The 25,599-nt window shown below is 46.4% G+C and overlaps 8 protein-coding genes across 8 annotated transcripts; 3 read left to right on the top strand and 5 right to left on the bottom strand.

The window, feature by feature from the left end:
- Positions 1-43: 43 nt before the first annotated feature.
- On the bottom strand, positions 44-5,455 carry MCYG_06886 (chromatin-remodeling complex ATPase chain isw-1; the record flags this gene model as incomplete). Its single annotated transcript, XM_002844876.1, has 3 exons — positions 44-135; positions 180-2,626; positions 2,679-5,455. The coding sequence occupies 3 exons, from the start codon at positions 5,453-5,455 to the stop codon at positions 44-46; spliced, it is 5,316 nt and encodes a 1,771-aa protein (XP_002844922.1).
- A 1,589-nt stretch (positions 5,456-7,044) lies between these two features.
- MCYG_06885 (glutathione synthetase large chain) lies at positions 7,045-8,657 on the top strand (the record flags this gene model as incomplete). Its single annotated transcript, XM_002844875.1, has 2 exons — positions 7,045-7,340; positions 7,400-8,657. 2 exons carry the CDS (start codon positions 7,045-7,047, stop codon positions 8,655-8,657), a joined length of 1,554 nt encoding a protein of 517 aa, XP_002844921.1.
- Positions 8,658-9,412: 755 nt separating this feature from the next.
- Positions 9,413-10,145, bottom strand: MCYG_06884 (conserved hypothetical protein; the record flags this gene model as incomplete). Its single annotated transcript, XM_002844874.1, has 3 exons — positions 9,413-9,873; positions 9,989-10,015; positions 10,127-10,145. The coding sequence occupies 3 exons, from the start codon at positions 10,143-10,145 to the stop codon at positions 9,413-9,415; spliced, it is 507 nt and encodes a 168-aa protein (XP_002844920.1).
- Positions 10,146-11,357: 1,212 nt separating this feature from the next.
- MCYG_06883 (conserved hypothetical protein) lies at positions 11,358-13,791 on the bottom strand (the record flags this gene model as incomplete). The annotated part of the gene is made up of 3 exons (XM_002844873.1): positions 11,358-13,076; positions 13,311-13,573; positions 13,650-13,791. 3 exons carry the CDS (start codon positions 13,789-13,791, stop codon positions 11,358-11,360), a joined length of 2,124 nt encoding a protein of 707 aa, XP_002844919.1.
- A 1,517-nt stretch (positions 13,792-15,308) lies between these two features.
- Positions 15,309-15,849, top strand: MCYG_06882 (conserved hypothetical protein; the record flags this gene model as incomplete). The annotated part of the gene is made up of 2 exons (XM_002844872.1): positions 15,309-15,406; positions 15,447-15,849. 2 exons carry the CDS (start codon positions 15,309-15,311, stop codon positions 15,847-15,849), a joined length of 501 nt encoding a protein of 166 aa, XP_002844918.1.
- Positions 15,850-16,404: 555 nt separating this feature from the next.
- On the bottom strand, positions 16,405-18,237 carry MCYG_06881 (domain membrane protein; the record flags this gene model as incomplete). The annotated part of the gene is made up of 7 exons (XM_002844871.1): positions 16,405-16,757; positions 16,817-16,990; positions 17,051-17,400; positions 17,459-17,584; positions 17,639-17,723; positions 17,782-17,928; positions 18,003-18,237. 7 exons carry the CDS (start codon positions 18,235-18,237, stop codon positions 16,405-16,407), a joined length of 1,470 nt encoding a protein of 489 aa, XP_002844917.1.
- A 2,085-nt stretch (positions 18,238-20,322) lies between these two features.
- On the top strand, positions 20,323-23,674 carry MCYG_06880 (conserved hypothetical protein; the record flags this gene model as incomplete). Its single annotated transcript, XM_002844870.1, has 8 exons — positions 20,323-20,566; positions 20,634-20,778; positions 20,859-21,026; positions 21,085-21,595; positions 22,038-22,148; positions 22,220-22,487; positions 23,066-23,530; positions 23,592-23,674. The coding sequence occupies 8 exons, from the start codon at positions 20,323-20,325 to the stop codon at positions 23,672-23,674; spliced, it is 1,995 nt and encodes a 664-aa protein (XP_002844916.1).
- Positions 23,675-24,073: 399 nt separating this feature from the next.
- On the bottom strand, positions 24,074-25,180 carry MCYG_06879 (alpha/beta hydrolase fold-3 domain-containing protein; the record flags this gene model as incomplete). Its single annotated transcript, XM_002844869.1, has 2 exons — positions 24,074-24,776; positions 24,864-25,180. The coding sequence occupies 2 exons, from the start codon at positions 25,178-25,180 to the stop codon at positions 24,074-24,076; spliced, it is 1,020 nt and encodes a 339-aa protein (XP_002844915.1).
- Between the last annotated feature and the right edge of the window lie 419 nt (positions 25,181-25,599).

The following is a 25,599-nucleotide window of genomic DNA, read 5'->3' as shown; positions in this document are numbered from 1 at the left end:
TAATAAGGCTCGCTCGTGTGGAAAGAAAGTAAAGCGAAAGCGTTTAAAGGATATACCCTATTGTTGTCTGCAGCTTGACTTCGTTGGATCCTCGGGACTCGAAGACTGGTCTTCCCAACAGGTTGAATTCAGTATCTTGATCATGTCTTGTATTGCTGTTGCCTTGTTGAGTTACTTACCTCTCATTCCCCTCTCTATTTGCTTTGGACTGTTGGTTTTAGGATCTTGTAATGGCTGGGCGGTCGAAGGGGGTAGAGGGGGTGGCTGTACACTTCGAGCCTCAGGGCCTTGCTGCCCTGAGTTGGGATGTGGAGCCGGGGGTACAGGAGAAGGCACTATTGAAGGCTGCATTTGAATGGAGGCGGGTGGAACCGGAATTGGAGAAGAGGTTTGGATTGGTGCTGATTGCGACGGGGTTGTCTGAGTTGGAAGTGCTGTCCTAGCTAGGCTCTGGTATGACGTTGAAGGTAGTGGTAACGGTTGGGCTAGGTTTGATATGTGGGAAGATGTCGAGGACTGTAGCGGACTAGAAACTGGAGTCCTCATAGTTGGCACAGGTTGTGCATTTACAGCACCATTTCCATTATAGGTGTAGGGACGCTGCCATTGTATTGGTGAAGGAGATTGGCCAGGCTGGGGTTGATGACCGTTGCCAGCCCTGATGGCTGGGAAAGGCTGCGGATACTGCTGTCGTGACAGCGCTAGTGCCCTGCGTACACTCTCTTCTTGTGCTAACCTCTTTTCGTGCTGCTTCTTTGCCCATAAAACAGGGTCACTTCGCTCCAATCTCTCGTCATCTAACTCCGCCTGAATTTCATTCTTCTCTTCAGCGGTAAACTGCACAGCATCCTCTCGATGAAGGGTCTCTGTTAGGATGATCTTATAAATGTCGTTTGGTTGCGCAAGGATTTTGTCTAGCACTTTTGGGTCTTTGCCACGGAATTCAGATAAGTCGTGCTTTTTCACACTTCGGATAGGGCGTCTAAATTCACTCGTAGATTTGCCGGTAGAGCGAGTGGGATTTTTCTTGTCAACAGCACGAAGCGCCATATTTTTCTTGAAAACCCCCTTTTCATGTATTAATTCCTCAAAGGTTCCTCCCATAACAAACCGATAGACAAAAACGTCCTTTGTCTGTCCAAGGCGGTATGCCCGCCCAATGGCCTGCTCTTCCCAGGTTGGATTGTACTCAGATTCAAAAATGATAACTCGATTTGCGCCAATAATGTTGAGGCCAAGCGCCCCAGCTTTCGTCGAAATAAGGTATACCTGCGAATCCGAGTTACTGAAGCTTTTTGTAGCTGCCTGCCGAGTGGCTATCGGCGTCTTTCCATCTAGACGACAGAACTTCTGGCCCTTCGCCGCTAACATTGTGCCAATGTAAGTAAGCGTATATAAGTAACCTGAAAATATAAGGACCTTGTCACCAGCTTTAATAGATTCATCAACAATTTGTCCAACCATTTGGATACGGCGAGAATGCTCTGGAGAATCCAGGTTTTTAATGCTTTTGAACTTTTGTTCGAATTGTGACACAAGTTCATCTGTTATCGTGGCTTGTTCTTCTGTTGCGATGGCCGCATCTTCTACTTCTGCCAGCGTTGGACTGTCCTCGGGGTTGGCCTCAGGCTCGGATTCTGAAGGAACAACCACTACCTGGCTGCCTTCCATAGCTTTCCACCTATCATTAACCTCACTCTTTTCCTTCTTTTTCTCGAGGAGCTTTCGCAGGAAGCATGAAGGGTGGTGGCACAAGAGGGTTAGATACGAAAGCAGAGCCCACAGCCGTGTGAATTCAAAATCCCCCTTCCCTTCCATAGTCAAAGCCACAAACTGATTGTATGTCTCTTCTTGGAGAGGCGTTACTGGAATGACAATGACAAATTCAACCTTTGAAGGAAGATCTTTTTGGATAACTGATACACCGGCTCGATTCACCTTTGGTTCGAGAACTTTCTTCAAAACTTCCAGTTTTTTCCGAGACTGCACATATTCCCAGTTGGTACTATCATAGTATAGTCCTTCTCTAATGGGCTCCTCGTATTTGGCTTTGAATTGCTTCAGGGTGCCAAGGTATCCAGGCGAGATCCAATTAATCATTTGATAATAGTCGATTAACTGATTTGAGAGAGGCGATCCAGTTAAAGCTATGCGGCTTTTTGATTTGAACATGGCGCACGCTTTTGAAAGATTGGATGCACCATTTTTTAGCTTGTGTGCTTCATCTGCAACAATGATATTTGGGCCATCAAGCAATTGGCACTTTATAATTTCACATTTTTCGAGCGGTAGCCTTTGAGAGTCGGGTTTCTGGGTGGGATTGTGTATCATTCGGCGTAAAAGTTCATGGCTGATTAGTAGCACACCACCCTCGGTATACCAAGCATTGATGGTAACAAGTCGCTGTAACGGATTCAATGACACTACCTTCCGCACTTCTCCTAGATTATATCTAGTTTTCGTATCTGGTGGAGTCCACTTAGCGAATTCTTCTTCCCAGTTATCTATTAAAGAGGCAGGGCATGTAATCAAAGTCCGCGATGTTCTAAGACGCTCTGGGACTTGCAATTTAATTTTTGGATCCGATGAGTTAGACGCATTGGCAATGGTTACCAGGAGAGAGATACTTTGCAGGGTTAACATACGGGCATAAAAGGCAGGTAGTTGATGTAACTTACACTTGCATTGTTTTCCCCAGTCCCATTGTATGGGCTAAAAGACAGCCTTCATTTTTCTCGTCTTTGATCAATTCTCTCCACATAAACTGAATCCCTGAAATTTGATGTTCTTTTACACGACGTCCAAGATCGCGATGTAAGTAGATAACGGGATCATCAAAACTAACAATTTTCCGCTCAGGATCATCATTTTCAATACCACCTTCTTCCTGTAAACGCCGCTGCTGTGATGCTTGCTCTTCGACACGGCGCTGTGCCCGGTTCTGTGTCTCCATGGCTTCCCGGCTTTCTGCTACGGGCCTCTTTCGTTTCTTGCGTGGAGTGGCCCTAGTACTGCCTTGTGCATCGGCATCTTTTCCGGAAGGATCATCTTCCTCGTCTTCAATAATAATTGGATTGTTAGCCTGCGCGGACCCCTCTTGAGGGATTTTCTGTAATGAGTTGACAATTTCGCAGGATGGCTCCCGCTTTGCCCTCTTGGGATGTTCAACGCATAAAATCTCAGTTAGATCATTGTAGAAAGGAAATAAATCATCTTTCTCACGGGCTTCCTTTATGTGTGATTTCCGAATACCTTTGCTTCCTTGTATTTGCTCGATCCTCAGCCATGAGACATATAGAGTAGCCATTCTCCTATAACAAAAGCTATCCTCTTCACTCGCAGATGCGATCCTGCCTGGCCTATTCTTTTGAATCGCTCTCAACGCTTCCCTTACTCGTCTGCGCCAAGCATTTTTTTCCATAGAGCTAAGCAATGAGGTTAACTTCAACCGTTCCTCTTCGGATAGAGTATAGACTGTTTTAGCAAGAAGCCGTTTCCTATCACGACGCTCCGTTAAAGTATTCCAATTTACCTCAGCCATTCCAGCAACATCATTAAAATCGGGTAGCTCTGAAGTGGTAGAAGGGGTCTGATCGCGTATTGGGTTAGGAAGGAGAGAGGAAGTGGGAAACTGAAGCCGGTCCTTGGGGCTGTCGGCGGGATTTAATGGTGGAGTATGGATATCTAGTTTATCAGGATCTTCAACATCCTCCTCGACCACCTCTTGCTGGTCTTCTTGATCTACTTGAGTTAAATCCACAAGCTCAACGTCTTCAAACGGGCCATTTATAGGGGTTGAACCAGTGGGGCCGGGTGGTGAGCAAGCGCTTTCTCTGCTTGGCATAGATGGACGTGGAGGAGTAATGGTTGTATTATCTTGGGGGCATATTCCTTCCACATGGCTGCCGTGTGCCTCATCCGACACCACAAAGTCTGGATCGTCTTCCATAGCATCATCAGTATCAGACCCAATGGATTCCTCATCATTATCCTTGAAGCGTTGTCGGGGTACCTGTTGATGAGAGAAAGGAGTACTGGGTTTGTCAGGGCATTTCCCCAGCTCTAAGACGGACAGTTGCCATTTCCGAAGTTCTCGTTGTGCCACCGTTACCTCTAATGACGCGCATTGCCGCAGCACCTTGCTATGATCGCTTTTTTCATACTCGTTGCTTTTTATACCTTTTGACCAATTGGCTAGACGCCCATCTAGATGGGCAATTTCAGCTTTAGCTCGACGAATATCAGCGGGAACAGTCCCAGCTTTCCTTGACCGCTGCCATAATGCCCATGCCTTTTTTTCATGCATTGGTAGCTTGTTGCTTTTCCATTTCTCGATAGTGTCCATGATAAATTTGTCAATAATCGCATTTAATTCGGCTGCAGACATTAGATTAGAGGTATCATCCTTATTTTCATCTTCGGCATCGTCCCTGGCCTCATCCATATCTCTGCAGGTATCGGAGTCGTAATCTTCGGATCCTGAATCTCCATACAGTGGCAATTCCTCGCCCTGCGGGGGATATTTAACAAGGAGGTAGTCCAAAGCACTTTTTTCCTTGAGGTGGGGCCATTTTTCAACCTCTTCCATCCTAACATTAACCTTCCCATCATTCTTCTCATAGAGCGTAAAGTAGCGCGGGACACCCGGGGCAACTGTCTTGTCATATGGAAAGATTGCGAGAGATCCTTCTTTATCCTCTGGGAATGGCTGTGGCATTTGTCTCAGAAAATATTGCATCCGCTTATTGATGAAACGGGATTGACCTGTAGAGAAATTCGATGGACGAACGTATCCAAATGTATCATTGTCTTCGTCACTCTCTAGACCTTTATAAAAGACATCTTTAACAGGTTGCTTCTGGGAGCACAGATATCTCTTTTGGCGAGGGTTTTCAGGAATGCTGTGGAGAGTTTGTGTCGATATGGCGCTTGAGTTGAGCCGTCGGCGTTTTCTGCCATCATTTTCTTTATGTTGAGGAGGTAGCAGATCCGGCCCTTTAGGCGTGGACTCGACAGGCTGAGGGGTATCACTTTTGGTCGGCGGAGCTTGAGGCTCGCGGGAAGAATGTGCGGAGGTTATAGATCTATTTTGGCACACAGGAGGACCAGAGGAGCCGTGAATCGGAGCAGGAGAGGCGGCTATAACATTCTGTGGACTCGAGAAGTCATTAGTGCCGTTGTGGAACTCAGAGGAACGCGATCTCAAGTACTGGATCGCCTTGAAGATCGTGGCTTGATGCCCAAGTGCTTTTAACCCAAGATAGCGAGGCAAGGCCTCTCTATCGACTTCAGTTAAAAGGACCTCGCCGGTCACATAATTCTCTCGAAGATGGCTCTCTAATTGGGCTGGATCAGGCCGCGGTAGAGAGGAACGAGCCCAGTCTTTGAACGAGCCATGACAAAGATACGCGACCACTTCATCAATTGACCAGAAGAAGGGGTCTGTCTCCATCATCACACCCTTGACTTCTGCAGCCCGAAGGAGTCTTCTGTCTCTGCCCCAGCTTCTTCCGCTGCTTCCACTCCGTCAATCGCTTCTTCTTCGTCTTCGTTTCTTCCCTCAAACGCGTCAAGACGTTGCTATTCCCTCTTTCGGTTCATTCGCGAAGCGATAAGCGAAGTCAAAAAACGGAAATTATATCGTTCAGTTAAGCTTTTATATTATCTGATTGGTTCAATATAAAGTTATGTAACGTGACTTCATAAATCTAGAGTTTTCTCTATTATATAAACATCGCATTACTAATAGAGCTTGTAATATTTAAACAAATTACTATTGGCTGGCGATTGCATAAAAATCGTATCGTCTTCCTATTGGCTTGTTAGGGATATTCTTTCTCACTTCCCATTCTCTTCTATTGATCTTGTCTGTTCTGTATACAGCTATATCTACCTTCATGCTGAAGACTGAATGATCGAGTATGCCATGCCGGATGTCTGGGTCGAATTTCCCTCAGCGTCTGGTATTTCCCAACTCTCTGCGCGTTGCATTTGCCGCTATGGGCGAGTTTTTTCACCTTCAAAGCTGGTTCGGAGATACCAATTGAAACAAACTACTACATACTAGAACATGGAGTCTACCGGCTATCCTCAGCGGTGCAGAGAGAAGCCATCACCCCGAGCACCAACGCTACTATGTTCGGACGCTGTCGCATTCTGATACTACTAGAGACAACACCTTCGTGCAAAACGTTATGCGACGTGATGGCCGCTATGTTATACATATTGGGTAAACCTAGAAGCGTCGGATCCTTGGATTACCTTTGAAGCCGCGCACATCTTTCCACTCTCACTCTCGTCTCTTTTCACTCAGACGGCGTAACTGAAACCGGCGGCGAAGTGAGCCATCTGCTCTGGGATTCATATCAGCCCTTCTGACAACAACTGTGTGCGGAGATTCCGGTCTATTCGGCTGACGATTGCAATATGGAACTTCACCCTGTCTATGTGACCCTAACGACCATAACCACGTTATTGATGCACTGCTCTAATGGCAGGCAATACTCACTAATATGCGTGGCGCCGGAGAGGTTCCTTTGGCGTTTGATTCTCCTCCTGTTACCGACATGTTAGGCGAGATTAGGCAAGGTCTGAAGCCAGCAGAGAGGACGGAGACAGAGCTCTTCGGCCGTTCCCATGGGTACAGGGGGGAATCAGGTATGTAACATGAACATCACGGTCTTGGTACTCCTACTACTTACCGATCGTAACATGATGCCGGACGCCGTGTATAATACTTAATTTATAACTTTAAGAACACTAGTTAATTGGCATTAATTAATAATGAATATCGTAAAAGAGGCGGTGCTACGGTGATACCCATGTAAATCCTCGGCTTAAGGGGAAAATTAACGTGGGGCAAATTGTGGGATTCATGAATTGATTGATAAGCCGCATCATCGACCTTCAACCTCCAACTTCCTCCGGCTTCGTAATATATAAAATGGCTGCTAACTAGGCCGCTCAGTGAGAAGGCTCAGAAAGCTCTGTATCACAGTTCTAATCACATACATCGCCCAAGGCTAAACGTTTGCGCTGCTTTCAATGGATCTCTCCACCTCTTATCCACCAGAGCTCTCTCCAGAGCAGAAACAACATTTAGTTGCTACGATAAAGGACTGGTGTATACACCACAGCCTTACCGTTAGACCTCCTCCGGCGTTTATACAGGGTGTGGCAGATCCCCAGGGAGTGCTGGCGACCAATGCCCCAGTGACCCTTTTCCCAAGCCTGTTTCCCCGGCCATGCTACGAGTCTGCAGTGTCGGTTCAGACAACATATAATCAGCTATATGCCTCAATAACTGGAAATGTAGAATGGCTGGGCGGGGTAATCGAGGAGTAAGCCTGACCTATCCCCCGTTCTGCAGGCCGGTCATTAAATACTTCTCCTTTGGCAGACTCGTCGACGTAGATGACTTCGTTTCTGGCCTCTGGAAAGTTCACTTAGCAGTCAAAAGTGAAGGATATGTACAACCTCTCTCACTCGGCTTGTTTCGATCAGACTACATGGTTTATGGTTCCTCTGGCTCCTTCAAGGAAGCACAGTTAAAACAAGTTGAATTCAACACAATTGCAGCATCATTTGGAGGGCTTTCAAGCCTGGTATCTCAATTGCATACTTCTCTTTTGTCCTCACCAACCGGAGAGTCCATAGTATACCCCTCGCATCCCGCTTTTAAGGGGAACCTGCCTCCAGAAAATTCTGCAGTCCCTACTCTTGCTGGAGGCCTTGCTGCTGCGCACAAGGCATATGGTCCTTCAAAGTCTTCGCCAAACCCACTACCGCTATGCATCCTGTTTATAGTTCAGGCTGGAGAAAGGAACCTCTTCGATCAGATGGAGCTCGCGACCTGTCTCACTCAGTCACACAATATTCCCGTCTTCCGGGTCACAAGCGATGAGATTCTAGAATTGACATCCATACCTGAATCAAACCCTGCCCGCCCTATCATATATACCCCACGCTATTCCCCCTCTACCCAGTTCGAGGCTACCACGATCTATCTCCGGGCGCTATATGGGCCCCAGGACTACCCAGATGACACTGCCTGGAAAGCGCGAACACATATAGAGCGCTCAGCTGCCATCAAATGTCCAACGGTCCTCAACCAATTATCAGGCTGCAAGAAGGTGCAACAAATTTTGGCCACGGAAACCGGAGGACCTGAAATGGATTATCTCACTCGTTTCCTGCCCGACACCGAACCCGCCTTACTAGAGAAAATACGCGCTACCTTTGCCCCTCAGTATGATCTCGCTGAAGGGGGTCGTGGGCGGGAACTCGCATTGAACCCTGAAACAGCTGTATATCACGTTCTTAAACCTCAACGCGAAGGAGGTGGTAACAACGTATATCGTGACGCGATACCTCCTTTTCTCAAGTCACTACCGGAAAAAGACTGGAAAGGCTGGATACTCATGGAGCTCATACAGCCTCCCCCAGCTAAGAATGTGGCCCTCCGTAGCGATGGCCAGGTCCTTAGCGGCGATGTGATAGGAGAGTTGGGCATGTATGGTACAATTTTATGGGCCGATGATGGGCGGGTATTGCACAATAAGCAAGGCGGCTGGCTAATGAGAACTAAGGCTAAAGACAGTGATGAGGGTGGGGTGGCTGCCGGGTTCTCTTCCTTAGATAGCATACTACTTGTTTAATATGTTTATAGAACTAGATATGAAGTTAAATCAGAAATTTACTTTCGCTCTGCAAGGGCGTATCATTCTCTTCTCGTTGTTTTATGTTGAATATATTGTTCAATCGGATTAAAAGTAAAAACAAGGAACAAAATCTGCTAATAGAAAGCTCCAGAGGTGTCTATAAGCAGGATTTCAAAAATAAAAGAAGCCATCTTCGATGACTGCCCCAAGCCCCATATTTAGATGATGGGGTGCCATAAAACGAACCAATGCATGAAGCCTGCTTTCGATTAGAAACTAGGGGTGTATTGAAAAATTGCCAATAAATATTGAAGCAATAATGGGGGACGAAAGTAGAAAATGCCAGCCCTCCTTTAATACAAGGTGAAAGGCAGAGGTATTAACCGATGTTAACATTGATACCTTCAAGCATTACTCAGTGCAAGTAAATGATTGGAAAGGAAATTGATAAATATGCCTATAATGGTTTATTCAAGCTCAGCTAAAAAGAAATCATCAAATGACCGCTGATTTGCTATTCTTGAATACGAAACAGACTCCTTGAAGCCAAGAAAAGGGTTATTTCTATGCATGACCTCGGCAGTATTGGTGTTCAGGCGATGAGAAGGGTTATTCCGGATGGAAAACTGGCTTCATTTTGTTGATATTGATCATCCTCCAACCGGAGAGTTGAATGGTAGATGTTAGACGCTGTCCGGGTAGATGAGGCCCCTCTTTCCCGTTCATGAAAGTATCCAGGGGTATCGATGAGGTTAGATCCCATCCAGGCACTTCATTAGAAGACAGGCAGGAGTATGGAAGTTAGAGCGGTCGGATGTCGCGTATTCAATACCCATGGTGGTATTAAACGATACCTGAGGCTGAGACCAGCGTTCGACCCTTTCCATCTCAGTTCTGGTTATGTCTCCACGGCATGCGGACCAGCAGGATAGACCAAGAGACAGGCGCGCTTCACGTTCACGACGCATATTTAACGCGTTGTCCGATGGGATATCGGCTGGCGGGGCCGTCATACGAGCCCTGATATCTCGATAGGTAAGGCGACGGTCAGACCTCATCCAATATTCCAGAAGCCAGCCTGGGACGCGAACGGAGATATATCGTGGCAGAAAATGGAAGTCTCTGATTGCGTTAATACCCTTGACATAAGAGACCGCTTTATCCTCGGCCAAATACTGGATAGTAGGTGAAGTAAGCGGCTTTATTGGTGCCTCTAATCGGAAAAGGAGAGGAGGTAGGTGTAAAACATGTCTGGGAGCCCATCATCTATATCCAATGCGTTAGTCTCGCCGCATATACTCGCGGATTCGAAAATTAAGCCAACTTACGGCTGCACAAGTTATGAGCTTCTGTTGCTACACAATTCAGCTACCATTGGTTAGTAAACGGCTCTAAAATACGACTCAGTCTTAAGGATAATGATATGTCTCTAGACGAAGCCTACCACTTCAGGGGCGTATACTAACCAGACTGTGCAGAGATCATGTTGCTTCCGTCTTTAATAGCTATCCAAGCTGTTGCTAGTTTGGCATCCAAAAGCATAGAAGGGTTAAAAGGCAAAAGGGATGAATTGGGTGATAGTCACTTTTTCGTAGGAAGCAGAAAGGGGTTTTTTACAGAAGCAGAGCAACGCAAGATCAACGATAAAACACTGGTGTAATTATTTGCTTCATTAGTACCGTTTCAAGAAGGACGGTTTATCTCTTCACCGCTAGGTTTTCTGACAGAGAGCTGATGGGTTCCATACTCATTTATCACGGTTATGTATCAGTGGATGTATCTATGAAAGTCACTTATTAGTCTATAAAATAGAAGTAAAAAGGATAATAAAGAGGCGTAGATAACTTATGCCGAAGATTTGGATGCCTTCGCTATGTTTATGTGTCCAGGTTATGGGGAATATAACCATATCGTAGGCCTGCAGTACTACAGTGTACTAGCATAAGTGTTGTGATATGGCATCGCATCAGCCTTCGAAATCCTGAGGATAGCTAGCTGCCTTGAATTGCTACCATTTGCCTGTCTCATCTCTAGATAGTATATCACTAGAGAGTAACATTTGTTCAATATATGACTCGGGTATCATAGCAAGCACTCCTTAGTTGGGCTGTTTCAAAGAACAGCTATACAGACTAGAGTAAACTTGGAATAAATGGATTTAAGACTGAAGAATTGGCCGGTTATGATTTAATCACATATTTAATAGATGTATGCTGTAAATAAAGTCAGCTTAAATCTTAAGGTTGAAGTTGTAGCTGATTGATGTTGATGTTGATTAATGTTGGACCACAAGGGACAAAAAGCCCTGATGTCCATAGGAATCGATGACAAAGCAGAAAAGTAACTTAATTGCAACCTTGAGTTAACTTGACAAAAAAACATAAGACAGTAAAAGTAAAACAAAATGCATCGTCCATCCCAACCATCTAGCATCCGTTTTTTTCTCCTTTCCTCATTTTTCATCCCTTATTACCTTCAATTTACTTTCTCCTTCTTTCTAAAAGTCCAATCTGTTGAATTACAGGCATGAAACAAAAAAAAAAAACATTTCTGATCTCTTCAATCTCAATATCGTAGTAGACCCCTGTCTCATGGGAATTGGTAGTTCATCGGTTAATCGGTAGGATCACGTCGAAAGGGCCAGCCTTTCGAGATGGCAAATCAATTGCTGTCGTTTTCCTTGTCGACTTTAATTCTTCATAATTCCCATTCGCCGCCTGGGTATCCAGCTAGAAATCTGTTCTGTTGTTCCGGGCTCATTCCCAAAAATTGGTCCATTTGCTGGCTAGCTATGAGTTGCATCTCAGCCGCAATTCGCTCATAAGGGTCTTCAATTGGTGCATTTCCCATCTCCTGAGCACCTGGATGTTCCAGCTCATCCTCTTCTTCATGTTCATATATGTTGATAAGCTCATCGAATGAGGGGGTTGCGTCTATCTCCTCTGCGATATCATCTTCAACCCGCACAGCGTCATCGAGCTCCTGTGCGGCTATTCGGAGAGCACGTTCTCGCAGATCATTGCACTCGGCGGTAAGGTCTTCGGTTTGGCGCACGCTCTCGTCCGCCACATTGTTTCTTGTGCTATTGGTGAATCGGTCGCAAAGCTGAAGAAACTCCGTTTCAGTTCTAGCCTCAGTACTGTTCACGATACTGCGTACAGTAGCGGGATCCAGCCCGTCTAATTCGTACTGGGCATTGTCTGTCTCTTCGAGCTTGGGAATTGGAGATGTAGGTGGATGTTCAACAACTTCATCGTCGCTGATATCAATAATTTCAATGTCATCGACTCCTGGATTTCCGCCGTAGCTTTGGATATCTTCCATTGGCTGTGCAGGTTGAGCGATGCTATTGGCATGAACACTGGTAATGGCTTGAGAGATTCTGTTGACATTGACATTTCTGACAGCCTCGCGGAAGTTCTTACATTGATTGGGCTTTCGGGCAGGCGAGGGATGAATTTGACAGTTCCTGCGAGACGCAGACTTTTCAATTCGAGGTGCTGCAGAGCCTCCAATAGGCATGCGCTGAACTCTTCGAAGAAGATAGTGCTCTGAATTCAAAGCAGGCAGAGGCTGTGGCATTGGGGTAAAGGCTGGCTCTGTGTCTGCCACATGGCTTCTAATACCATTTGTCTGCCTCCGAATAGCATCTGCTCTTCTAAAATAAGCCCCAGCTTCGGTGAGTGTCTGAGGTGGTCTTGGTGTAAAGTGACTGCGATACTCTTGCATTACACTTGTCTGACGGAGGGCATTTTCGAAATCTGGGTTTCTTGTATGTCTCTGGAGTATATTTTCAATTGCACTTTCCAACATATCGTTGGCTGCATCCATGTCTGGCGCCCTGGCTCTTCCGATCTCGCCTGACTCTGAGACCACTGGCGCCATGTAACAGTGAGCTTGAGGGTTTGCAATTGCATCCGTTGCAGCTCTGACGAGTACCTGGGCAGACAGAGTTGGAGTTGGTGAGGGGATTGGGGTTGGCAAACCGCCAGCCAAAGTTGATATCGCTGGAGTTGCCGGATATGTGGATGCGGTTGCAGTTGAGGAGGGGATAACTGGGGCTCCAGTAGCCGTTGCATTCGTCTCAGGGGTGATTGCTGGGGTAGGTGCTTGTATTCTAAGTACCGGAGCTAGCGCTGGACCGATGCTTCGCGGTGCTACGTTCGCTGCGGCCATCCCTCGTCGAATTGTCGTATCGGGACGTTTAGCATACTGTTTGGGAGTAGGCACCCTCCCACCAGTTTCTCCTTGATCTAGGAATTTTAACCCTGGCGTAACACCGCGTGTAGTGTTCTTACTCAGATCAACATTTGCTTTAATAAGTTTGGCTCGAATGATCTCTATGGCGGTGTCGGTTTGTTTGCTCGAGACACCCCAAGATGCAATGGAGAACGCCTGTCGGAATCTCACTCCACGCTGTTGTAAAGTGTTCGCGAAAATTCGAAATTTTGGATTCATTCGATCGGTTATATCACGGAGTTGAATTCGTCTATCCATACGCATCCACGCTTCCACACGAAACTCTTCAACATTGCTTGATATCCTGTCAGGTAGGATAGAGAAGCATCTCAATGGTGGACTGTTTTTCCAGGGTGAAGGTTTGTAGGGGATGTTGGGATTTCCTCTTGGCCTGTCGGGGCCCCTGAATACGTAAAGGATATCTGGAAGGTTATCAAAGCTCCATGAACTTTGGGATGGGATGATATCAGTGTAATTTTCAGGGTCGTCGGTGCCTGCTCTGCATGGTTGCCTGGGTGGTCTTCTCTCTCCAGAATTGAGAACGGTGGGAATTGCTGGAGTAGCCGTAGAAGCTGCAATGGCTGGAAGGGCGACAGTAATGGAAGTAGTGAGAGCAGCAGATGTAAATGGAGTGGTTGAGACTGGCACAAAAGCCGCAATATCTTGGTTTTCCTCTACTGCAATTTCATTAGCGAACAGTTCAGTCCATAAATATGACCCTGAGCCCTGTGTTCTTGACAATATACTCACTGTCTTCTGCATTCTCCTCGTCTGTCTCATTTTGGATGATGATAGGTCGAGACATAGGTACATTGCTATAACCTGAACCAGGTGGGTTGGGTGGTGGCGGGCCTGCCGCTGCCATGCCCATTGCCATTTCAAATCCGCCCATGGCTAATCCTTGGAAGTAGGCCATTCTGGCAGTCAGCTTTTGCCCTTTTGTTTTCTTGTCCAACGGTTTTTTATGTGTGAGCTAGCCACAGGCTAGAATGAATCAATTGAAAAAGAAGGTAGGTAAAATTGAAGCCAGCTTCGAGAGACTGGTTCTCTTGCTCAGGAATATCTGAATTGAAAAGGGGGGAGTGAAATTGACTGATAAGAACAGAGTATGAGCTCTTCAATCTCGAAGTCTAAGACTTGAAGCTTGTCTGTTTGATGAAGAGATGTGCTTGTGGCGAGTTGATATCGGTGTTTCAGCGAATTTGTAAAAGAACCAGTTTCGTGAAAAGGATAAGGGTGAAGAAGAAGAGGGTATAGAGGAGTAAGAAGACGAAGAAATAGATACTGAAAAAGGGGCTCCATCCTGAGAGAACCTGATAGAAAAGGAGGCTGGGGAGGTAAACCAGGCTAAGAGGAGGGGGTGCGCAGAAAAATTTCCATCAAAGAAAAAGGACGAATAGGTAGACTTTATATCATCCGATTGAGAGCTTCGTTGAGGTCCTCTTTTCCCTCTCACAAGTTACAAACAATAGGAGCCTGACTTGATATCAAGGCACAGCTGATATCTAGTGCGGACCCACTCATCTGTTGAGATCTGTTTAAACATTTTATTCTCCGCTAGCTTGCATAAATAGCTTGTTTAACGCATATTTATACTGTCCTGCACAATATTCTCCGAGACGCCAGCCACCCTAACCCCAACCAGAGAGCAAAAGCGGAGACAAAAAAAGGGTGGCGGGTAAAGAATCTGCTGGATATAAACTCTATCGCTTAGTATAGAGTCAAATTTCATCGATATAGAGCCATCGGAAGTGTGATAGGTGTTGTAGACAGCGAGGAATTAGATCTATGAGGAAGGGGGCCATATAGATATAGTATCAGACAGGTTGCCTGTCTTAGAAATAAATGACATGAACTATGGGTATGTGATGCAGGCCATATATCCCTAGATATAATTCAATATCTAGTTGAACGGTTTGGAAGTTGAGGCTTGTAGTTGGATTGTTGATATCTTTCCCTTTGCGGCGACGGCCAAGTGTTATATCACGTGATTTATATAGTTATGATTATGTAATTTGCATAGACAACCAACACAATAAAACTAACGACGACGACAACCATGATGAATCGCAGTAAAAAGGAGGAGCATAAGAGCAAAATATAAAAACATACGACAGTTCGGAGTTCGCTAGTGGTTGGCCACCAAACTACTAACCGACCAGCAAGTCGTTTAAGTACAGCTGAGCGGACGGGGAGTTCTGTTTCCCATCCCCTGTGGCCGTGGAGTTGTGTTTAGCAGAGCCCGAAGTTTTATGAAGGTTTTTGCTTATGCCAAGAAACTACGATTAACTAATCATAATACTCACTTTCAGATACATGACGAGCTCAGATCGACTGAACTAACAGAACTACTATGTACAGTCTGCCTGAGGAAGACACACGATACCCGTTCATAACATTAATGAAATCATGAGTGAAAAGAAGAGGAAGCGCAAGTCTACCTCTGCAGAGACGTTGGTCACGCTGACTTCGCGGCGGCCACAATGGGCATATCTCCACCTTGAATTGTATGAATAATCCCACGATAGCAAGTCAATTGATCAATAGGCAGGACAACATCAAAAATAGAACACAAAATGAACTAATTCAAGACGTCAATACCAATAGAGTCACTGCGGCTTCCGATTCAATAACTAAAGCACCGGCGCTTGACCCTCTCACGGCAAAAACTTATTTATCTGCAGCTCTTTCTCAGTATCTTGGCCTCTCGGGCACGGCTATACCTATTGATATACTGAAGATAGCCAGCAAGGCGAACCAGAGGAATGCAAGGTATCTGTGGATTCGACTTCCGTACGATGATGCTGCTGCCGCATCTGCTGCGATGAGCTCGTGGATTGGTTCTGAATCCGGGCCTGGATCAACGGATGTAGCATTAAGGGTTGTTGCGAGGGGCTCTCGCCTCGGTGCGCTGGTTGGAGGCAGTGGGAAGGAGTTATTTATTCCTTGAGAGATGAAATAATGGGCTTGATAAGTACTATTGATTAATAGACATGTGGTTACGATAATATCACGCTCCATCAGGTCATAGCGTCGTGAGACTCGAGAAGCATCCTACTTGTACGCCGGTCAACTGGAAGGTAAAAAAGGAGAGAATGGTCTGATTGATTCCTCGACAGGATAATCCTATGGAAGGTTGATTGCAAATTCCAGGAACCGACATGTTCGCTACCTTGTCTAGAAGCTGTCTGGCATACTTTTTGTTTCAATGTATATAAGCAGAAATAACCCACAAGAACAAATCGAAAAATCAAACAAGATACAACTCCCACGCTATCAGCCAAAAAAGAAGAAAATATGACAGCAACACGCTGATACCGAATGAGACGGCGTAGGTAATTAGGAATGACAGTATTTAAACCAATAAGGAGTGCCAAAAAAAAATGATAGTTGACTGATAAAGGGCTTTTTGTCAACAGGGTGTATAATATGCATAAAGGGAGCGAGGGAGCAACTCTACCACGCCTCTTATCACTGTCGAATCGCGTCGTGTCTAGGAATACAATCATGCAATGGATTCATCCTGGCCCTTGATGGCCAGCGCTAGATCTCTCGATCCGGCCTCGTTGAGCCTGGCAGGTGTAAGTGTGGCCTTGGCCTTGAGAGCAGCGCGGATATCCTCCACGCTACGGTCCTTCCACATGTTAACGCTGCTCTTGCTCAGCGGGTAAAGAACATAGTTGTCTTCGCGGTTGATGAAATCGTCAGCATTCGCTGGAGGGGTGGAGGTGATGATGTCAAGATCAGCGGCGAGCTGTTGGCAGAACATATCAAGCGGAAGATCGTTGACGTCGTCACCGAAGGGGTTTTCAATTTCAGCACAGATGGAGGCAATGCCGTGGATGATGTAGGTGGCAGCTGGAATAATATCAGTATGACGAAACATTGAAAAGATACTTGATGGTAAGGAAACTTACCGATGGTTCCTGGGATGGTGACCCATTCGAGTTTGTTGACAAGCTGGAAAGGCAAGGCAATAACATAGATCCATGTGATTTGAGAAATCAAGATAGTGTAGGCGAGCGGGAGAGGGGTGTTTAGCACACGCTCGTTGCCGGTCATGACCTCTTCCAAGGCATTTAGACAAGCACCTACGTTACACTTAGCATCTTATAAACAAGCAACAATGAGTGACAGCAAGGACTACATACCGGCTTGAGACTGATGCACAGGCATAGGGATGGTGCCGTTTACCAACGACTCGTGAATGTAGGAAGAGAGATAGTTGAGAATCTCGACCGGCAAGTTTCCCAACGGCTTGTCGGAGCGCTTGATCTGCTTCCGTGGGTTCGACATGGCCATTGGAACACTCAAGTACTGGCCGATAGCCTTCAGCGTGCCTGGTTTCTTCCCTGGAGGCCCATTTGGGTCGCTGGCTGCTTTGGCAAAGGTATCCAGGTGGTCAATCAGGCCGGATATATCTTCATAGCCATTTCCAGGCTCAAAACGCAACTTATGTTTCAAGGCGACGGCAAAAGCCACGATGAGGTTTATCCCCGTCCTAACAACGTGTTAGTGAGCGGTAAAAAGGGGTAGAGAAGTGAATGGGTCGAACGCACAGTTTGGAGATGATATCCTCCTTCCCCTCTTCGCCTTCGCGCTCAGTCTTGTGAATCCAGATGATACGGGCCAGGTTACGAGAGTTTTGCATCAGGGATGCCCAGTACTTGCGACCTTCACCGTAACTAGATGCGAACATGTTAGCCACACTCTAGTATGCAGCCTACCAAGGGCCGTACCGTTCATATGCAGTCGAGCTTCGGAGAGAGAGCGCGAGACCAACGACGAAACCCAGAACAGTAAGAAGGGTCGAATCAATGCCCACTAGCAAAAAGGTTAGGTATAGTTCTTTACATGTATAGATCTTACGAGCTAAACATACGAGGAACACCCCCCAGGTGGGTGGCGCAGGTGATGAGGGTTGACCAGCAAGTCATCACTATCAAAGGGATAATCATTCGCGGCATGACACTGCCATGTACCCGGAGGAACAGAGGCCATTTCGAATGTCTGTCGAGGTTTCTGGGTCCTTTCTACTCAACCGACAAGCCATTAGCCGGGTATATTCCGTAGCTGGAGAAACAAGAGAAGAAACAAGGCTACCGACAAAATAGTCATTGATATCGATGGTGTTCCTCTTGGACAGCATCTGCTGAGGCAGCTTGAGATCCGAGGCTGCTGCAGCACTGCTGATGTATGTAGGTCGAGGAGTGATCTTTGAAGGAGTGGATTGACCGGTCTTTGACGGTTCACATTTGGTCTCCATACTGGACGCTTTGCTCTGAGCTCGAAGAGTGTGAGGAGCCGGCTCCTGATTGTGGGTTATCTCGTCACTCATGTTGAATTATCATCCATAGAAAAACGAGGGTGTCAAAATTAAACGATAGAAACAAGATCAATTTTGTATAAACAACCGTACTAAAAAATGAAGGACAGAACGTTTTGCGGTATATAACGAGGGAAGCAAATATATCGCAACGCTTGAAAAGGAGAGAAATGCGAGGAAGGGAAAGGGGAAAAGAAAGGGAGTGAATCGAGCGCTGGGAGGATCAAGGACAAGAAATAATATTTTTTTTTTTTTCCTTGGGCCTGGAATGCGGTTGATGGCCCACTGCAAGGGCGCTAACAGGCAGGCTGCCGGTCCCCCGTTTCTTGACGGGCGGGAGAAAGGTGAAACAACACGTTGGCTGGCTGTCACAAATGCCTCGGTCCCTTGAAGTGTAAGTAAGTGCATGCATGGATGGAACTTTGCCCCCAGAGTATCCGTATCCTGATTCACCGGCTTCATGGCCGTTGCTCACTGGACTATTATATGTATGTATATAGTGAAAATCACGAAGATCATGGCGGATGAACTCTCCGCGGTTCAATGCTGTGCCAGCTGGAGATATAATACTCCATAGTACCCATACGCCATTCCTATATATAGCGCGAAGATGAGCTGCCTGCTCCACCGGCCCGTTTGGCCAACCTTATATATGTTTGCTGGTTCGAAAGAGTTCCCCTATGTTTCAGCGTCCAGCACCAGTTGACCAGCCCTTGCGTACGATACTCGACGAGAATATCTTACGTAAGGGGCGGGTTATTACCTATCATAATAAAGGGGAGATAAAATCCCCTAGGCCTGGAATGGTGGGAGGCAGGCTGCGCTGCTCTACTATGGAATCACCCCTGAGTAAGACAAGAGCGAGGAGGTTTCACCCATCCCTGCACGTCTCTTATCACTCTCTGCCAATCAAAAGAGCCAGTGAAGGATTATAATACGTAGTAATATCACAACTCACATGTTGGAGTCCTCTCCTTACCATACATAGTAGATAGATTAGAAGTAACCACTAAAGGTTAGTTAATAGTATATATATATTAGCAAGATAAGGCTTATTAGAAAGCGGTGTATAAGCTTTACTATTTGGCCCGCAGGATGTAGCGTTGCGAGATCTCTCTCTTATGCATATACCGTTAAACCACATGGCCCTACATACTCCGTACTATTAACCAATACACCCCATGCCACTGAGGCTCGCAGCCTCCCAGCATGACTCGCTCACTAACCGCTAAACCGGTGCTGTAGCATTCAGTTCACAACATTCGCTCTATCTCCGTCACTTTGGCCAGACTAGAGCTCCGCCTAACGGACGGCCTCGATGCATCGCGCTGACCATGCTGGATGCTCGGCCAGAATTACCTCCCCATCGAATGGAACAAGTCTGACCGATCTAATGGATTTGCAGGATCTCAGAGCCACCATTACAGTACTATTCAAGAAGAAGGCTGATGCGTGTTTGCGGACAGAGGCGGCCTCCATCGCTAATATGGCCCTCTTGCTAGCCAGCCTTGTCTGGTCGCTTGTCTGGTCGCGGGCATGCGGGGGTTGTCTCTTAACTTGTACTCTACAGCCCACAGGGGTTTTTGGAGCACAGAACTATGTCCGTACAGTAGCTCGGAGTATGAGATACTTATGTGTCAAGGCTAAATGCCTGGAGTGTTGGGCCCTTTCTCCGTTAGTTAGTTCACAGATCACAGATTAACATAGACGCAAAGATAGGGGCTTACGCTTGCGTGTGCTTCGATCTCTGCTGGAGGATGGTCCCCCTACCCGAACTATACTCCTCTTGGCCATCAGCATTCACGTAATTATTTATACCTATACTCCACAGTCGACCCAGCTTATGCATAGTACTACCCCATACTCCAACGCATAGGATGCCGCAAGGCTACTGAGCAGTCAAGACAGTGCATGCTTTCTCGCGGCCCAACATTTTTCTCCTCACGTCGATGCGGTACTTATGCCACCGTGTATTCAGCCGGAAAACCTCGAGTATCAAAAACCTCCAGCCGATTGCCCAAGAGAAGTGGTTTTAACCAAAGTCTTGTCTACAACCACATCTTTTTTTAAGTTTTCGTTTGGCACCAGTTGTTAACCATGGCTTCGTCTGATGGTACAGTGACCTCTACCAATATTTCGCCATTCCCGTTCAGCGTGGCCCAGTCAAGACGGACAACATGCGACATGTGTCGTGAACGCAAAGTGCGCTGCGATCGAGGGAAACCAGAATGTGGACGGTGCAAGAAAACCCTTAAAGGGGGCCAGAAATGCACATATCCATCTACAGGTGGAGAGGCCGCCAAGTTTAACTCCGCACTGCGGAGCCTCCACGCACGTCTAGGTAAGCAACCCTGTTGAGATGCGAATCGGGACTTTGAAATATAGAATATCTAAGACGACGATGATAGCGCAAGCGGAGTCAATGCTTCAGGAACGAGGAGTTTTGTTTTCAAAAGACACTGAATTAGGGTCCTTATCGGAGTTTTCAAACCTCTCTCGTGGGCTATCAAACGATATCGATCTAGGGGATGTTCCTTTGGACTTTGGATCATGGTATGCCCATGCTTTTATTTGCGGCCTATTATACACCGGCGAGAGACACCAAGACTGAAACTGTTGTAACTATACCACAGGGAGGATGCTACTACTGATTTTGACTCCATGGACGGATTTTTTGATGGCCCATCGCTGCCGGAGCTGAAGACAGATTCGCCATCTACTAGGATGACTGCGCCATACTGCCCAAGCCCTGAGATATTATTGAACGTTGGCCAGATATCTGAAGAGACGATGCAAAGCCTGTAAGTATCACCTATCGATACAGGTTGGAATTCTTTAATCTAACAGGATATAACGAAGCTTCCAAGCATATTATGATCTCGTGCAAAAGCATTTGCAATTGATTGGCCAAATGGAACCTTTACAGTCCACATTGAGCGTAAACACTCACCAAGGTCAGGCGCTGCGGTATGCGGTGGGCATGGCTGGAGCCAATACTTGTGAAAACTCACAACATCTTCAACAGCAGTGCTATGTTGCTGCGAGGTTCCATCTTGAAATGGCCGAAACGCAAACAGACAGCTCTTCATTGTTGAGCCTGGAGACCGTGCAAGCTTTAATACTCGTGGCTCGATTTGAATTTACGCATGCCAGGGAGGCAACGGCACTGATAACCACTGCGCGACTATCGCGCCTGTTAAGTTTACTAGGATATGATAAACTGGGTGGTTACGATGCCCGAACAGACAAGGACGGAGTTCTCAGCCCTGTCAGACTCGAGGAGATGAAGCGTACATTTTGGATCGCATTCCTGATAAAGTGTCACGCATCTACCCGATGCCCTGGCTGGGAACCAATTGCGATAGATGAGGTAAGTCTTTACAATGAGCTCAAGCTGTCACTCTTCATGGGACGTTCTTCGTCGTTGATTCCAGTGCTAGATACATACCGTGCTGCCTTCTAAACTCGCCACGGCAGAATCTGATCAAGGCACTTTTATTAGAGACGCAGCCACACAATCGACGATTGAGAATCTTCAGCCCTTCTCCTTGTTAGTTCTTGCGATGAAACTCCTCTCGTCCGCTCACCAACACCAACGCATGACAGAAGCAAACGTTGCTAGAACCGGTGCAAGAGATTACAATTTCTGCCTCGTCCACGAACGGATCGATACTACAATCAACACTATCCTTACCTACTTATCATCATCCACCTTGCTTAAAGGGCCAGATACCCCACTATGTGTGCTTACTCTTATCATCGTCTTCGGGGTTCGGATTGCCCTCTATAATGCTGCTATACTTAATGTACAGAAGGCATCTTTCCTTGGTCCAATCATTGGCGAAAGTGAAAAGATAGGTATCTCAGCCGCCAACTCTATGTGTGATGTACTTCTACAAGCTGATGTACTAAGTGCAAGCCAGGTAACTTATACAGATATAAAGCACCCTCCCCTGTTTTACTACTAACTAATAACCTTATTCGCACCCTATAGGCCCCGATATACAAAGAAATGAGCCTATTCATTATGCCGCCTCTCGCATTAGCTGCTAATATCCAACTCCGCGTGTTAGAAAACTGGAAAAAAAGCACTGGACTGAATAATCACAACACTAGCCGCGAGATCCGACTTTCTCTTAAAACGATCTATAGCGCTATGAATGCCTTTAAGGACTCGACGAGCCAGTACGAGCCACATATCACTAAATGTCGGGAATTTTTGGATAGTATACAGTTTGGGGAACCGTTTACCCCAGAGTTCGGTGTGCCAATATATGGAAACAGAGGTGGATAGGGAAATAGAAAGAGTCACTGGATGACACCTTTTTGCGAAAACAGTTGCTGAGACACCGCTCTCATTTTTTGAGTTAACTATACACCTAGATTTGTATTGTTAACCCTAAGATAGAAGAACACTTTTTGGATTGCCCAAATACCCCTGTTTCTTGAGTGCCTACATATATCTCTCCTCTCTGCCCTTCTATCTCTTTACATAGATCCCTGCCGTCGAGATACGGGCTGCAGGCGAATACAAGGACTCCAAATGATGCCATCGTCGCCAAACTCTTGGACCAGACTGTGCAGAGTACTACATAGTACAGCACGATGTAGACATACAAGGCTTAGTCTGACAGCGAATCAATGCATCAGCCTTTCGAAACAGGTCTTGGGATACGAATTGATAGACCTCTTGCAATCTTTCTTGATCTTCCTCTTACTCTCCACTCGGCAGTGCAGTGTTCATTGACGACGCATCCTTAGGCTAAACTCGACCTATCGGTGATATTTTTTTAACGGAGGGCTCCGTCTGAGAGGGAAAAAGGTACGATCTCCTTTCCAGTATGTCTTGAGTCGACGTCTTATTACGGCTTGATGCCAAGTCAGATGAATATTCGACCAGGAGGAAAGACCCCCATAAACCTGGCATACAGCCAGCAGCGCCCTGAAAATTATACTTCAGTGATGGTTGGCCTTAACCATCCATTATCTCGCGGTAGTGTCCACATTGGAAGTAGTGGCCCAATGGCTAGCCCTACGATCGATCCTGGTTACTTGTCTCATCCACTAGATATGGAGATTCTCGTCCCTGGGACACAGTTCATTGAGAACATCATCAACCAGCAGGAGATAAAACGACTTTTGAAAGGCGGCCGCCTTCCTTCGCTTGCTTGCAATCTTGCGGACATAGAAATCGCGAAACAGGTTACAAAAGAGAGGCTGTGGACAACTTATCATCCCTCTTGTACCTGCGCGATGATGCCTAAAGATTTGGGAGGGGTGGTGAACGATCGTCTAGTCGTTCATGGTACTAAGAATGTTCGTGTCATTGATGCTAGCGTTCTACCCATGATTACACTACATAGTAGGCAATATTCAGGCAACTGTATATGCCGTGGCAGAGCGTGCAAGCGACTTGATCAAGGAGGACTGGGCCCGCTGTAGCAGTTAACTACTTGTAAGAAACCGCCCACTCGCTGTTCCAGCGAACGATACTCTACGTAAACTTTAGTATGATCCTATCTATCGGGTTTGATATGGAATAACAGACTCAGATTTTACCTAACTACTTGTGTGAGAGAATAGAAAGCACTGTTTTTTAACCTTTTCTAGTCCAAAGTGGGTTGTCGGAGCTTTTGTTAAAGTTATTCTAGAATATGAAAAGGGTTATCGAGGCCTCCAAATGCTACGCATGCACAGTTCCATTCAAAGAGTTTATTTATAGAATAGCTCCTGGCGATGTTCAGTTGATGTTGATGCAGCCTAACAGCATTAACTATTGCAGTAAGTACAAACGTTCGCCAACTGAATAAAAACAAGAAAACATGCCAACCAATATAACTTGGTATTTTCAACTCCCCTGCGTCTGGGCTGCGGCGTCTAGCTTCTCCTGCATAAACTGAAGAATGATAGCCTTACCATCCTCGGCCGCCTTGGTCCCTGCGAAAGCGTTGAATCCGTGAGGGGATCCTGGATAAATCTTTAGAACAGACTCTCCCCCTGCTATTGTCCATTTTATACTCATGAGAAGGGTATCATCCAGCAATGGGTCTTCTGTTCCACACAGGAATAGTGCTGGTGGGAGTGATAAGCTAGGCGATTCTAAAGCCAGACTCTGTATATCCTCGTATAGCGGTGAGAGCTGAGGGTGCCTTCTGTCTTCTATACTCATATTAGGGGCGTAAGCGTCGGCAAATTGCTGCATCGCCGTATAATTGATCACCAGCGGCTTGGTAAATGAGGTCACTTTTGGTAAACCTAGAGAAATATCGAGCCAGGGATACGGAAAGATGAGGCCCGTGAGTTGATGTTTTGGACGTGAGCGCATAAGCGAAAATGCAGTTAATGCCGCTAGACAGCCACCAGATGATTCCCCGCCCATAAGAGTTAGCTTTGCTCCGTAGCCCCTCTCTGCATGGTCAACGAGGTACTCTGCAGCATCAATGCAATCATTTATACCGGCCGGGTAGGGGTCTTCCGGCGCGAGGCGATAACCAACTGAGATGGCAGTAAGCTGGCATTTATTGGCATACATCTTCAAAGGGGTATCCGAACTTGAGTGTAGTATATTAGTTATAAGGACCTTCTCTATATTGGCTTACTATAAAGGGGCTTACTGTTTGTGAGTCCCTAATACGAACCCTCCTCCGTGAAAATGGAGAAAGATGCCCTTGCTTGGAAGACCATTTTCCGGCTTAAACACGCGTAAAGGAATATCACGGCCAGCGTCTCTTGATGGCAAAGTTGCGTCAATAGCATCTGGGAGATAGACTGGTACTGGTAGTGGTGTTTCGCCTGTTTCTCGCATCTGCCGATATTTCTCTACCCCTACTTCATGCCACTTCGGTCCATTCTTAGTCACGGTTTCAATAAATTCATTCACTTTCTTTACTTCCTCGGTGACATTGCTTGGATGAAACTTGGCGGCATCGATGGTGAGGTCGCTCTGGGTTGGCATTTTGATGGTTAACAAGTTAATGGAAGCCCTAGCTATGAGTCTCAAGCGTGTGGAAATCGCGTGAGGAGCAATGAAAATAAAATATGGGTTCAGAAACGCTGTGGTGGTGTCGTCTATTTATAATTCTTTCCATTTCTTTGTTCAATCCGATCACCCTAATTAGTTATGCCACGGCTTCGGCCGAAGTACCGACGTTTAGAGTTATTATGGAGCCGCTAACTCACTCGTTCCCTGCGGTTCGGGTCCCGGCCCGCAACGTAACCTTCTACTTTATTTCTGGTCGCAACACTGGGTTCTTATTGCTTCAGCCCGGAGAGGGATTCGTAGCCTCAATGACCTATGGGGCATATCTCCAGTACTCCGTAACTACACCTACACAAATGTAGTTAGTGGTGTGCGAGTCGTGCGCTGCTCTTAAG

This window comes from Microsporum canis, genomic scaffold, assembly GCF_000151145.1.
Source record: "Microsporum canis CBS 113480 supercont1.6 genomic scaffold, whole genome shotgun sequence".
NCBI classification, from domain to species: domain Eukaryota; kingdom Fungi; phylum Ascomycota; class Eurotiomycetes; order Onygenales; family Arthrodermataceae; genus Microsporum; species Microsporum canis.
This window is presented reverse-complemented; position numbering and strand designations above follow the sequence as displayed.